The sequence below is a fragment of the Pelmatolapia mariae genome, linkage group LG1, assembly GCF_036321145.2.
Source record: "Pelmatolapia mariae isolate MD_Pm_ZW linkage group LG1, Pm_UMD_F_2, whole genome shotgun sequence".
Lineage (NCBI taxonomy): Eukaryota > Metazoa > Chordata > Actinopteri > Cichliformes > Cichlidae > Pelmatolapia > Pelmatolapia mariae.
This window is the reverse complement of record NC_086227.1, coordinates 33,787,334-33,802,480: the sequence shown is the minus strand read 5'-3', so window position 1 is coordinate 33,802,480 and position 15,147 is coordinate 33,787,334. Positions and strand designations below refer to the sequence as shown.

General features: G+C 37.5%; 1 protein-coding gene and 1 long non-coding RNA gene across 5 annotated transcripts in view; both read right to left on the bottom strand.

Annotated features, from left to right (window-relative positions):
• The window catches only part of LOC134631307 (semaphorin-7A), a 41,844-nt gene that overhangs the window by 11,661 nt on the left and 15,036 nt on the right, over window positions 1–15,147 (bottom strand). Inside the window, exons 1-7 of one of the 4 annotated variants that reach the window (XM_063479511.1) lie at window positions 14,101–14,390; window positions 5,399–5,491; window positions 4,768–5,299; window positions 940–1,070; window positions 781–825; window positions 582–677; window positions 208–295 (exon numbers count right to left, since the gene is read on the bottom strand). In XM_063479511.1, the coding sequence (XP_063335581.1) occupies window positions 208–295; window positions 582–677; window positions 781–825; window positions 940–1,070; window positions 4,768–4,864 (457 nt within the window). In that variant the 5' untranslated portion in view covers window positions 4,865–5,299; window positions 5,399–5,491; window positions 14,101–14,390. Of the gene's footprint in view, window positions 1–207; window positions 296–581; window positions 678–780; window positions 826–939; window positions 1,071–4,767; window positions 5,300–5,398; window positions 5,492–7,629; window positions 8,225–14,100; window positions 14,391–15,147 lie in introns of those variants that run through there. The other 3 variants (XM_063479520.1, XM_063479528.1, XM_063479538.1) reach the window with 3 other exon arrangements.
• On the bottom strand, window positions 9,546–14,092 carry LOC134631326 (uncharacterized). Its single transcript, XR_010094388.1, has 4 exons — window positions 12,433–14,092; window positions 11,545–11,593; window positions 11,313–11,375; window positions 9,546–10,931 (listed from the first exon to the last, which is right to left on the bottom strand). It is a non-coding gene; the product is annotated as an uncharacterized LOC134631326 (long non-coding RNA).

Genomic DNA, 15,147 nt, shown 5'->3' with positions numbered 1-15,147 from the left:
TTCAATATCACAGTAATAGGAAGAAGAAGCAACCTTTAAAAGGGTCTGGTTTAAATAAAAGATGTTAGTAGTTTTGACAAAAGTACAGACTTTCTGTAAACACACAAGAAGGATTAAAATTACAGACTCATAGAAAAAAGGTGAATGAGGAAGCAGGGATTCATCAGCAGATTTATTAAAAAGCATCTTGTATGTAAAAAAACTCACCTGCAAGGGCCGACAGGTCACCCTCCTTTATGTTAAAGGAGGGTGTTATTAAACTCTCCTTGCATATAGATGGCTGTTCTGCCAAATTCTATTAAAAAGAAAGAACAGTTTATCTTAATGTATACCAACTAATGTACATCACAGATGGCAAACATGTATAGCCAACACCCTGTATCTAACAGATAGTTCAAAAAATAATAAAACAAAAGCAAATATGGGTAAACAGGAAGTGCTGTGATGTATTTGCTTTGTTTGCAGAAGAAGGTTGTTTCAATTAAACAAAAGTAGAAGTAACTTATCAACCCTGAGCAGAAACACCACAACTACCAGTTCCCAGTATTATATCAGTTCTCTGTCACAGTACTCTGTCCTACCGAGTTACAGCAAACTGTTTCATCAGTGGTTCCACACACAAACAACTGGTTAGCATCTTCCATAAGGTGGGCCAAAGTGATGTTATAGCTGCAATCCTAAATAACAAGATGAAAATTGTTTGTTAGATTTCTTGAGTGTTCAAACAATACAATTTAACAAACTACTTAATTTTGTTCTGTTTATCTGTTCACTGCTTACACTGTTGCAATTCTCCAACCGCATCGGTGCCATCGGTATAGGACTCTGTGAAAATACATAATGCAGGACTATTACTGTCCCATGATATTAATATGAAGATCCATTTATTTCAGAGCATTCAATACATTAATTTAGTGTGATTATACAGCTATGTTCTACCTTGTTCGGGTTTTTAATGTTGTAGGTATTTAGGTATGTTTTTCCAACAGCTAAGACAGTGTCCGGCTGCTCTTTTAGAAGAATCTGCACAGGTGGATCACGAGGAAGATCTAACATATTCATTGCAGCTTCTAGAATTAAGAATAAAAAACAAACAAACATATTAAAGGATAAACACAGCCAATGATGTAAAATCACCAAGCAAAGCACAAGAACAAAATGTTACTGTACACATGTTTATACATGAATAACCTGTTCTCAGTCTGTCTGGTCCTGCCTGGAACATCTCCCAATATCTATAGAATGTACCACAATGAGGCTCAACAGTTACAGTGGCTTGCAAAAGTATTCGGCCCCCTTGAACTTTTCCACATTTTGTCACATTACAGCCACAAACATGAATCAATTTTATTGGAATTCCACGTGAAAGACCAATACAAAGTGGTGTACACGTGAGAAGAGGAACGAAAATCATACATGATTCCAAACATTTTCTACAAATAAATAACTGAAAAGTGGGGTGTGCGTAATTATTCAGCCCCCTGAGTCAATACTTTGTAGAACCAGCTTTTGCTGCAATTACAGCTGCTAGTCTTTTAGGGTATGTCTCTACCAGCTTTGTACATCTACAGACTGAAATCCTTGCCCATTCTTCTTTGCAAAACAGCTCCAGCTCAGTCAGATTAGATGGACAGCGTTTGTGAACAGCAGTTTTCAGATCTTGCCACAGATTCTCGATTGGATTTAGATCTGGACTTTGACTGGGCCATTCTAACACATGGATATGTTTTGTTTTAAACCATTCCATTGTTGCCCTGGCTTTATGTTTAGGGTCGTTGTCCTGCTGGAAGGTGAACCTCTGCCCCAGTCTCAAGTCTTTTGCAGACTTCAAGAGGTTTTCTTCCAAGATTGCCCTGTATTTGGCTCCATCCATCTCCCCATCAACTCTGACCAGCTTCCCTGTCCCTGCTGAAGAGAAGCACCCCCAGAGCATGATGCTGCCACCACCATATTTGACAGTGGGGATGGTGTGTTCGGAATGATGTGCAGTGTTAGTTTTCCGCCACACATAGCGTTTTGCATTTTGGCCAGAAAATTCCATTTTGGTCTCATCTGACCAGAGCACCTTCTTCCACATGTTTGCTGTGTCCCCCACATGGCTTGTGGCAAACTGCAAACGGGACTTCTTATGGTTTTCTGTTAACAATGGCTTCCTTCTTGCCACTCCTCCATAAAGGCCAACTTTGTGCAGTGCACAACTAATAGTTGTCCTATGGACAGATTCCCCCACCTGAGCTGTAGATCTCTGCAGCTCGTCCAGAGTCACCATGGGCCTCTTGGCTGCATTTCTGATCAGCGCTCTCCTTGTTCGGCCTGTGAGTTTAGGTGGACGGCCTTGTCTTGGTAGGTTTACAGTTGTGCCATACTCCTTCCATTTCTGAATGATGGCTTGAACAGTGCTCCGTGGGATGTTCAAGGCTTGGGAAATCTTTTTGTAGCCTAAGCCTGCTTTAGATTTCTCAATAACTTTATCCCTGACCTGTCTGGTGTGTTCTTTGGACTTCATGGTGTTGTTGCTCCCAATATTCTCTTAGACAACCTCTGAGGCCGTCACAGAGCAGCTGTATTTGTACTGACATTAGAATACACACAGGTGCACTCTATTTAATCATTAGCACTCATCAGGCAATGTCTATGGGCAACTGACTGCACTCAGACCAAAGGGGGCTGAATAATTACGCAGACCCCACTTTGCAGTTATTTATTTGTAAAAAATGTTTGGAATCATGTATGATTTTCCTTCCACTTCTCACGTGTACACCACTTTGTATTGGTCTTTCACGTGGAATTCCAATAAAATTGATTCATGTTTGTGGCTGTAATGTGACAAAATGTGGAAAAGTTCAAGGGTGCCGAATACTTTTGCAAGCCACTGTAACTCCTTTATATAGTATAGTGCTGCCATAAAGTCATATATTTTTTGTTTTTAATTATTTTTTTCCCGTCGTCCTGAGAATGAATCCTAAACACTTTGGGGATCCATTTTGTTACTTTGTTACGCCCTCACTCACATTACAGAAATCAGAATGTGAGAGCTTTAGACTTTTACTGTAATAAACTTGCTAATATGAGCTTTTAGTTATAAATATTACGTTTCTTCTGTGTTTAAAGGTGAAGGTTTTCTTTTTGTTTCAAACAATTACTTTTGTAATCTTAGAAGAAAAGTACACATCAGCAGATATTAGTGCTTACTGAAAGTACAGGGTGTTGACCGGATGTTAATCAACTGACTGAAGCAATTTTTTGGTTTGCACACTTTTAGTGTGAAAGTCAGTGTGCTTTATAAGCTAAATTACTTCTTCTAACTGCAGCAATGATGGGGCTTTCTGAAAAATGGAATCAAAAGAGCAATGGTCTCATATGATATAAAATAATATAAATATTAATGTTTATATTATATAATATATTAATTAGCTAAACCCAGTATGAACTTTATCAAACCCCTGAAACTGGAGAAGCTAAATGGAATTCAGTGTAAGTGTCAAAACGTGGTGAAAAAGTCAATAATTAAACTTCCACTAATTGAAACCCTAACGTCTTTATTCTTTTACATGCATTCCTTTGTACATATAACCTTTTAACCATTTCTTTAAATGGATGCAACTCTTTATTTCATGGGACACTTGACCAGGAAACAATGTTATGAAAATATAAATTAAAGCAACAACACATAAATATAGGAAATTAGAACAAACAAAGAACATTATCAAAGTCCAGCTTAGTAACACAATTTGCACTCTGTAGCTACAGAATTCTTTATAAGTGAACTGGAAGCAAATAAGACTTTGATGTCCGACCAAGTTGTAGAATTTGGGCACCCAGCATAAGCAGCTGCACATACGTGATAGCAACTTACATAGATAAGAAGGAAATTTATCAACATGGCTTTGGTTTTCTTACCATGATTGAGCAACTTCGTGGTATACAATGATGTCTGCAGCTGTTCAAAAACAGCCAGACATTCCTCAAGTTTGACTCAGAAGAGCCTAAAACATCTGTGTAAAGAATATCTTTACATGTAATCATAGCCTTCCCGGTGTTATTTGCAAGTATGGAAGAAAAAACTAAAGAAAAGGGGGCCTAAAACAGCGTGGGAGTCTTTCTGAGAAAACCAGGAAACTTATCGTCTGTCCATCCAAAGCCACGTGTAGACCCTTTTTTAGGGGTGCACAACCACCCCCTAAATTTCATTATAGCGTCCCTAAAGATAACTATAGCAAAGGTAGTAATAATAATGCAGTTTTAGTATTATATTCTGACATTGTATTCTAATGTTATGTTAACAGTGTGCCTTATCATTAATAAATAAGACTTTTGTTGCAACGGCTGGAGAATCGAACATGAAGATATTTCATGACAAGTATCAGTGTTGGAGATTTTAAACAAACTTTGCCTGAAACATACCAAAGGTGCAAACTATTCTCATAATACGGAAACATTGCTGGGGGCGCTGTCATCAAGTGTTTGCTTATGTAGCCCCCCCAAAAAGGTAGAAATATACATTTCTATATAGCGTCAGAGATTATTAGGCAATGATGATCTTGAATAATACCCAATACCCACTGTACGTTTGAAAGAAATACGTCGTGTTTTTGTCCTGAATCACAATGATTCATATTGATTATAGTCATCGACTATAGACTTTAATAGACGTAAAGTATGCAAGGAAGTCACTTACGATGATTAAGAAGTTTTTCCCGATTTCTGGCTTTATGTTTACACTATTTATTATCTCAGTTAAAAAGAGAAAAAAAACCAATTTCCTACCTTTCTGTGTGAATATCATCCTCGGAGAACAATCGTTTCCCACAGCCAGACAACAGATATGTAAAAAAAATAGACATGCCACTAATGAGAACCTCATCTTCCTGATCTTCAGGCACGATATTTTAAGATGGATCCAATAGTTCAGAAAATTATTTTCCCAATTACTTGTTCTTGATCTCGATAGAAAATAGCATTGAAAGAGAAATGTGTTCAGGACTAGAGGTACTACACAGCTGCGTCGCCCATATATGAGAAAGCCGTGTTAAATCACGCCTACGGCTACATATTATGATTTGTAGCGTCACAGTGCTCATGACGTTTCGAGAGGGCGCAAAGTCACAACAAGTCGTACCTTTTTCTAAGCACGTAAACAGGAAAGAGCAGAAACTGTGACCATCTTTAAAAAATTAAACAAAGGAGGAAATGTTTGAAGAGTCCACCTTTCTCCTTTGTACAGTCCAGCTCTTCCTAGACGCTGAAGTTAGGTAAAAAGCACTTGTGCTCTTGCAAGTCTCCTCTCTCCTCTTTCCTCCTGGAAATGAAGGAATTAGGAATTGAGACACTCTTTACCGTGATGTACTGAGATTAATTTCTGCGTCACAGTTAGTATGAATGAGAAAAGTAAACACACCGTATCCGTATTTGCTTTTCCTGCCATATCCAGTTTGGGACTTGTGTCAAGAAGGAGCGAGATGGAATGAGGCACGGCTGGGTCCTGTACTACCTGGGTGGGTGCGGTCAAAAAGACAACGATGTTAGTTTTTTACTCTTTATTTGTGTTTTTATGTATGCCAAGCGTGAATTTGATGTCTCTAAGAGTGAGCTTCGAACTTAAACATAAATATTCAGGTTGCAAAACGTGAAAATACTAAAGTCTGGGAGTGCACATGTGATGACTGATAAAACATTAAAGGGAAATCTTAACAAAAAGATGCATGAATGTGACAGGTGAGACCTGGCTCTGGTGGGGGGGCTTGGTTTTTCCTTTTATAAGCACAGGTGCAGGTAGCCTATCTCTGATGTGAACCTGGAGCTGTGCGAGTGCATGGTGTAATCTGTGCTGTTTGGCATTTTTAACTTTTCTATGATAGCTTGATTTGGGTCCCATAGCCTTCTATTGGAGTGGTAGGTCACAAAAAATGTTCCACTTGAGTTTTGGTTGTTTGGTTGAGGGTTAAAGTTATTTGTACCCCTGTAGGAAGAAAACTTGTACTGGACTCAGCCACCTCTTAGTGAAGGGGTAAATAAGCAGTGAAGTAAGGAATGCATTGCCATATTGGAAAGCCAGTCTGATTAGACTGAATGCAAAGTGGAAATGCCTTAAACAACTGTTTTTTTCACATGGCTTGCTTATGGCCTCAGTTAGTCCAAAAAGACGATGAAGTGGGGACCTTCTTATGATGGTCAGGTCTCCTTGGTTTTTTAGTCTGATCTGTCCCTCTTTTGCAATGTTCTGCTTGAGAACAACAAGATGATGAACTTCTTACAGACCTCAGTAACTGATGAGTGACTGATAGGAAAGGTTACCTATCAGTTTCCTATCGTGGTGGCTATGCCCAAATATTATATGTATAGCAAATCCATCTTCACTACACGAAACATATTTTTTCATTAACTAGTGTTAAAGTAATATTCTGTTATCAGAATCAGCATACTTTATTAATCCCTCGAGAAATTATGTGGGTTACAGTTGCTCCAATAAAGTAACAGAAACAGACTAGACTATTTAACAATACAATATCTTACAGATTTACAAATTTAAGAAATAGCACAACATATACAAATCACTCAATAATAAATATCAGTGATTTACAGAGGTGATTATAAATTAATATAAAAATTAATTTATAATCAGCTCCATCCCCACAACATTACTGGCCTTGCGGATCAGTTTATTTAGTCTGTTGGCATCTGTCACCCTCAACCTGCTCCCCCAGCATGCAACAGCATAGAGGATAGCACTGGTCACAACAGACTCATAGAAAATTTTTTATCTTTCTTAATGTAACAGTGCCATCCACAGCCTGGTTTGTGAAAGGAAGCATTAGTGTTCGTGCACTACTGCACAACCTCATTAATAGTTTAATGTCTCTATCTGTATATACTATGAGCACTATATGCAGTTTACTTAAGTGGGTTTCTGGTTTTGCTGACACTTTAAAAAACTAAATAAATAATTTGTAAACCAATAAGTGTTCTGAATTTTTTTTTTTCCCCCCAAGTAGCTTCGGCTAAAACTCTCTGGGAAAGTTCTGCTGTAATCCTACTTCTTCCATTAATTCCAGTAACTGAAAGTTCATTTCACAAACACTAATGTACATCTCAAGATAGCGCAGTGGAGTAAAGAACCCAAATGCAAAAACACTGAGGCAAAGTTCTGGAGAACAAATGGCCGATTACAATCCAGTGCACAAAAAAAGAGTCACACTAACACAACATACAGGAGACAGCTCATTGTCAACAAAAAGCATCTGGTGGGGATAAAAAGAAGAAGAACACTGTAGTAAGGCAGGTGGATACAGAAATGGTCGCAGCCCTGCTGGTATTACTGATTCGCTTCCTGTGTAACATTGACATATCTCCTGTTTTGACATTTCACATTCCTCCCTGCTATCTATTTCAGTGTAACAGTTGAAATGTTTATTTTCCATGTTTCTACCATAAATTGATATTTGGAGATCATACATTCTTTGAAAAATATGATTACAATGTATTAAAAATCAGATGTTAAAAATTCACCTGTCATGGTCAGTTTTGAGTTTTGATAATGTTTAGGGGGGTTTCTAGTTTTAATTTTCCATAGACAGGGAGGCTATTAACTATAATAGCCTCCCTGTCCTATTATAGTTCTCCTTGACTTACCTCCTTGACTCCCCGCTCAAACCAGCGTTCCTCCCTGTCCAGGATGTCTATGTCTTCATCATACCAAAAAGGCCCTGAGTAAATGTGGTTATCCCAGCTGGACATTTGTCAAAACTGCGAAGGCACCAAAAGAATGAGTGACAAAATGTTTCTCCCACTGAAAATGCTATGTGCAGATGAACAGAATCAACTTTTTGGGACATATTGTCTCAGTTTCTCCGTCACATTATCACGTCCTCCATTTAGCTGTGTGCCCTGTGTGTCCTGTGCTTCTTCAATAAAGCCTAGTTAGTTCCTAGTTTCTCCTGAATGAGTCCTAATCTGCCTGGCACATGTGCTCCATAACAACACCATGCTAAAGGTTTGTCTAAAATACACCACTATATATGAAAAAAAGGGTTTGCTATCATTGTGGATCAGCACTAGCATGAATGCAGATGAAAGACGTGAGGTGCCAAAATAACCTTTTTCTTTATGGATGTTAACCAGGAGGTGCACATGGTGATGGTCTTTGTTTATATTGTGAGAGGTGTTTATTTACTTTATGGAGAATGAGACCCACCAGCGCGTTTGTTGTAGTAACATGTTTGGAGTTGTTTATCATCAGACACTAACATGAGAGATTTTGAAAAAGACAGACGCATGTTGTAAACATTTGCAGTTTATTTCTGTTAGTTTATATGTTGAAAAGATGGTTGAAATGTTTAGATGTGGTATTTTTTTGGACTTACGTAACTGTAAAAATGTGATAAATCTTTTTTTGTTTTGTTTGTAGCTTCATTTGTACTGTCAGGTTAAGGATTTGGAAAAGCAGCATCTTGCTTGCTATCCTAAAGCACTGTGAGGTCAAATGTCTTACCTTTCTACTTGGAATTTATGATCAGGTTTCACTCAAAAATAGGGGAAAAGTGTCTGAATGTTTCTTCCATTTATTAACCGAACTCTGAACAAACAGAAACTGGGTCAGTGTTTGGAAATCTACATGAGCTAAGAGACATGGCCGGAAATTTATAACGTGCACTGTGTACATTCTGACAGAATTTCAAATTACAGGAAACAGATGCAAGAGAGTTACAGGAAAGAATAAAAAAAATGAATCAATCAATATTATTTTATCTTCTCCCTGTATGCATGCAAACACTGCAATTAATTTCTAAAAATTACCACAGACAGCATTTTATACCACTGAACTTCAGCTTTTAATACTGTCAACAAGCCTGAGTCCAACTGATATTCAATATATTTTTTCCATAAGAAGAAGAAAATGAATGAATTAGCCCCTCAAAAAAAAAAACCAAAAAAAAAAAACTTTGGAGCGTGGCTGTGAATAACTGTAGTTTGTTTTTTAATCTCTCTCTCTCACACACTAATGAATGCATTGGTGGCAATTTATTTCATCCAAGGACATTTGCGAAACCAAATATCAAAACTCTGCAATAATGGCTTGCTCTACATCCTGAGCTGCAGCTCAAAGTATTAGAAGTAATAGAGTTTTATTTCAGTAAAAAAAATAAAAATAAATTAAAGAATAATGAACTGTATGTGTAAAATTTTTTTTTATAGTATCACAACTCTGAGGAACTAACATCACAATATCTGAATCAGAACCACCATAAGACAAACCCAGATCATTGGCTTTGACTGTAAACCAACCACCTTGTTCCCCAGCTGTAGTTGGTACTGTGCCAGGATTTTCCTGTAACCCATTTCCTCTGATACACAGGTATGAGTTCCTTCCTGCTGAGATCCCATGCTGTTGATCAAATAAAAGCAATGATCTGGCTTCCCGATGCAAGATGAGGAGTTTTGAAGGTGCTGCCAACTGTACTGAGCATGACGGGATGATACTGGGCATCGCAGAAAATGCTTTGCGTGAAGTCTGACAACATCTTTTTCTGGATTTGGAAATTCTGTGGAAAAAAACACAAGAACGCCCATTTAGCTTAGCCATGTTTTTGTTTTACATCTTTTTTTTTTTTTTATTTCTGATTTCTTCTCACAAATCCAGTGCAGTAAGCTCTTTGGAAAAATGGTTGAAACCTTTTTTTTTAGGAAGCAATAGATAGGCCATCAGATTGAAAATGTATCAGTAAAAAGCTTTCAAATGTCTCATTAAAAGTTTTGATAATGTCAGAAATTTAAGATAACCATGTGACTGCTGCTAAAACCCACATCTGCATTCCAACCAATAGGAAAACAACATGAAAGAGAGCATATTGTGAAAAAAAGAAGACAAACCAAGATTTCTTCCAGTTGCTGAAAATACTCTGCACAGGCGTGAATGTGTTTAAGAGAAGTTGCAGCTACACTGTAAAATCTAATTAGTTCCCAGAACTCAAAAAAATTATGGAAACTCGTTGCCTCAAAAAAATTGAGTAAAGATTAGCTAAAAATGACCAAGTTAAGACAACTTATTTATTTTGAGTACTCTGTACAAGCTCATTTGTTCCCAGAACTCAAAAAAATTGGATCAAGTTTACGTAAGATGACCAAGTTAGGGCAACTTACTCATTTTGAGTACACTGTACAGCCTTGTTAGTTCCCAGAACTCAAAAAAATTATGGAAACTCGTTGCCTCAAAAAAACTAAGTAAAGCTTACTTAAGATGACTGTTAGGACAACTTATACATTGCAAGTCTGTAGTATTAAGAATAACTTGATATTTCTGACTTTCTGACAATACTAATTGTTTACCTACTGACAAACATTTCAAGTTCAACTAAATGAAAAAACAATTTGTGGTAACCTGAATATGATTAAAAATAATTAACAACAATTTTTGTAATGATGTTAAAATGAGCCCAACTTTTATTTTCAAACACAACAAAGTACAACAGCCAACATACTGGACACTGTTCTGCTGAACAACAAACAATTATATTGCCATCACTGTTATAATCTTACAATGAAACAAAGTCTCAGATGTAATTATTCTGAAAATAAGTTTAGGCCTACCACAAGTTTGTTTTGTACTTACATTACTTATATAATCAAAATAAAATATTTGTTGTTCTGTCACAAGTGCAGTCTCTAATTTAAACAACACATTTGTTTTCCATTCCAACACAGGAGCTGGAATGTTGTATTATTTTAAGGATGGCTTGTTTCCAGTCCAGGCATTACTGCCTGAATGACTATCATGGATCGAGGTGATCCAAATGTAGGTGCAGAAGAAAGTCTTTAACTTCCCTTAAGTACAGTGGCAGTGGATGTGGGTCGGAGATGCAATGAGCTTGAACCTGCAGGCGACCATCTTCACTGACCACACCATCTGTGATGGAGGACTCATCTCTCCTGTTGTCCTGCAAGCAAACAATCATATTTTTGGAACATGAACTTAATTGCTTTCTTAAAACATTTTTTTCTGCATTTGGTATAAAACAGACTCCAATTTAGACAATCTCAGGCTCCCTCCCCACCGGAGAGGTGACATTCAATGTCCCAATTGTCAGTCTGGATAGCCCTGACCACCACCCAACATACAATAACGTCATGAAAGCATCATTTTAAAAAGGGCTATGCAAACATGGGCAATAACTTTCATTCTAATGATGTGCAAAATGATTTGGGCACAAAACAAATTTTGCTGTTCGAAAACTTGCAGACTTCACTATATACAGTGTAGACCCTCTAAACTAAGTTTGAAGAAATGCAGACCAAACTGTTGTTGTTTGTTTACTTACACAGCATGTCTTGTAGAATTAACTGGAGTCACAGCAACAGCATAGTGCAGTCATATCTCAAGTCTAATAACAGAAGACAGGAAAAGATCAGTAAAGAAACAACTTCCCCAAACCAAAGCACAAACAAAACAATAAGTAAAACAGGCTGATCTAAAGTATGATTAAAGTTCAGCCTGATTAATATAAATGTCACTGACAGTTGCTAATATATTGGAAAACCAAAAATACTTACCACTGAGTTGATGTCTTTCTGTCCAACAACAGGAGTGCTGGTCCCGAGCCTCAAAGACAGTAAGAAGCAAGCAGAGGGAGAAAAAACAGAACATATTTCAGAAACTGATTTGATCCTTAATGGCTGTGCAATCATTGTAACATAGAGTTTGCTTATTTTGTTAAATAAAGGCTAGATTTGACATTAATAGATGCCACAGATGTTCAAAAGCTGCCACAAAGCATAAAAAAAATGGACGTCTCCGAAAACGTCGGAGCATTTTTGCAAATATGTGATGTCTTGATAAATCGAGCAGATATTTGAACTTTACACAGCTACATTCTCGCCTGAAAATATCTTAAAAGTTTATTTTGTGACCCAGAAAAAGTAATAAGTTTTAGCCGCGCTCCTCCGCCATTGCCGCGCTTACAAGTACGCGCAGGCTCCGACAACCGTGGCCGACAAATGCGATCCTCCTTTTCCCCAGACTACCCTTTCTGGATCACAAAATAACCTTTTAAGATATTTTCAGGCGAGAATGTAGCTATGTAATGCTCAAATATCTACTTAATTTATCAAAATATCACATATTTGCAAAAGTGCTTCCACGTTTTCGGAGAGCTCTGTTATCCACCCTCCACACCCTACCCCACCCCTAACGGCTGCACCTCCCAAAGAATTTTGTCTGGGCTCTTATCTCACTTATTTATTTCAAACGATCAACAGAAAATTTCACCGACATAGTTTTATGTAAGGTTTTTAAGGCTGTGGTGTTAATTTTTAAGTAACATGAGCCCAGCGGCAGCAGCAATGCTAGGCTAACACCAACTAGCTAGCAAGATTTTAAACCTGGTGCTAAACTAAGAGAAGCCACAAAATCAGTTTGAATAAGAGTAAACATTTACTCACCAAGTCAGTGTATCAGGTAAAGATCCACAGCAATGACAACAATAGTCTCTTGAGCTGACGCTTCTCCGGGTTTGCTCAACATATTCCATAACAAATGCTGGCACCGTGAACATGCGGACTGATCCGCGAGGGAGGAGGACGGTAGTCACGTGGCATTTTCAAAACACATCTTTCATCCTTCCGCCCAGAGAAGCAAAACTTCCAGCTTACTTAGTTTTTCTAAGTTAGGACAGCTCAAATTAATCGAGTTTATCAGCGTTTTTGCATAAAAAGTACTGGTAAGTTATTTAAATTGAGTTCTAATAACAAATTGATAAAAATTGAGTTCAGCCTATTTAATATTTTTAATTAAGCACAATATTACATTTTACAGTGTACTTAAAGTAGACAGTGGTAACCTAGTTTTATTAAGTAAGATGTAAAAAAGCTGAACAAAGTTTTTTCCCACACTACTGTCAATATGAAAGTGACACTGCTTTACAGGTCCAGTTACTTCTTCAAAAAGCGGTTTCTGGTAGCATTGTTGGTGCTGTTTTGAAAACTTAGTTGAAGGGAGAAAATGAAACCCATCCTCTGCAGTTGCCAGAAGAGTTTACCACTGCTTACATTAAAAAAAAAAACAAGTGCAAAAAGTTTATTTGAAAATGTGGTGAAAAAAATGAGTCAATGATGAAGACACAACTTCATCTAACTGACACTCTACTAAAATATCACGTTGTTCTGTTAATGTTCTACAGATATAACTTTTTGAAATCTTTATTTAATCATTGAGTCCCTTAGCATTAAAATCATGGGAGACCTGCCCAAGAAAGCACGTCATGAAAAGATTACAGAAATATAATACACGGCAAATAGACTAAAATAAAGTAGAACAAACAAAAACATTTTTAGGAATAAAAATTTCTCTCCACAGTTACAGAATTCTTCAACTCTTTAACTTTTGAACTCTACCAGGGAGACAAAACCAATGAGACTGCGTTTTGTAAATGTTACGAAGTTGTGCAAAAGGGCACCCACCATAAGCAGCTGTCTGTGCACGATAAGAAATTACATAGATAAGCAGTTTATCCACTTTGTAAATAACAATATGCTAATGCGTTTAGCTAAACGAAGTCAGTGACGTGCACTGGAGGGTGAAGTAGAGTTTTGTTATTATTGTTAAAACTTAAAGAACTGTGAAACAAGGACAACATGTATAACACAGCCTTTACAGGCATTTCTGTCCAGAAGAGGGTGTGTAAAAGGTGTCTTTGCCTTTATACGTATCATTCCTAATTTCTTTTGTAAATATAGAAAAAAAAGAAACAACAACATCTAAATCTAAACCATCATCCTGCCAGTGAGTCCTAACCACTACTCGGTGTTGTAAAATATGTCAACAGACAAACAAAGCAACATTGTATGGCACAAAGCTGCCTTCTGTCGCCTTGGGGTTAACATGGGCATGTCGTCCTCCTCGGACTTTAATGGAACTGAATAATACGGACTATATGTTTGAAAGAAAGACTTGATGTTTTTTTCCTGAATCACAACGACCAAGTCATTTAATACATATTCATTCACCTCACTGCATAAGCGCTGATAAATAAAAAAATCCCTTCCCAGCCCCTTTTAACCTTTTAGCATTTGATATCTCAGAAATGAAGAAAAAACATTTCCTTTTTCTACCTTTTTCTGTGAATATCATCCTCGGAGAAGGATCAACGTTCCCCATAGCCAAATTACAGAGATGTAAAAATAACAAATATGTCGCTAATGAGAGCCTCATCTTCGTCGTTACTGTCCAAAACAGTATTTCAGTCCCTAATTACTTCCCCTTCACCTCGATGGAACACATTCTCTGGAAGAAATGCACTCAGGACTTTGGAGAAGTGCATGACAGCTGGGGTGTAGTTTACAGTCAGAGTCTCTTCGCCCGCCCACGGGCACGAGGAAAAGAGGAGTAGACAAACCAACCCTCTGAGCAATCATTTTGTCAGTTGCATAATAAAGTTATCATAGTTGACACAGCTGCTTCATTAATCATTTAGCCCGCCCACGGCTGCATTTTATGATGCACAGTGTAACAGTGCTCATGATATTTAGGGCTAATTTTAATTATGAAGAGATTTCTTACATTTTTGTCGAACACGTAAACAATGGAGGGCAAACAGTTTGATCATTTCAAATAACTGAAACATCATATAAGTACAGAGGAGTTGTTTGAGGAGTTCTCCTTCCTTGTATGTTCCAGCCGTGTGCCACACTTTCTAGACTCTATAACACACACATCCTCTGATATGTCTCCACTGTCCTCTTTACTCCAGAATAATTTCAGAAATTGAGATACCCTTCAGCTGACACTGATTTCTAGGTCAAATGGGGGACGGTGGAGGAGAAAGGAGACAAAAAAGAGGCACAAATTGAAGAAACGAGAAAGCACAGGTGTATCCACTATTACGTTTGATCCTATTTTTACTTTTTCTCCTTTAACATTACTCGTTTTTCATTACCTTTACCTGTATGATTGAAGTTAAGCTAAAGCTCACTCCCCCCTCCTTTATTTATGCTGTAAAACAGCTTAAACAAGATTATAATACCAACATCATAGCGAAGGACAGATAAGTAAAAATGGTTAACACGAGCCATCTTCCAAAATTCTCCCGTGATCACATGCTATAGATCAGCTGCTCTCGACATATAATGCTTTCTTTTATCATATCCTGTTGTGCATCA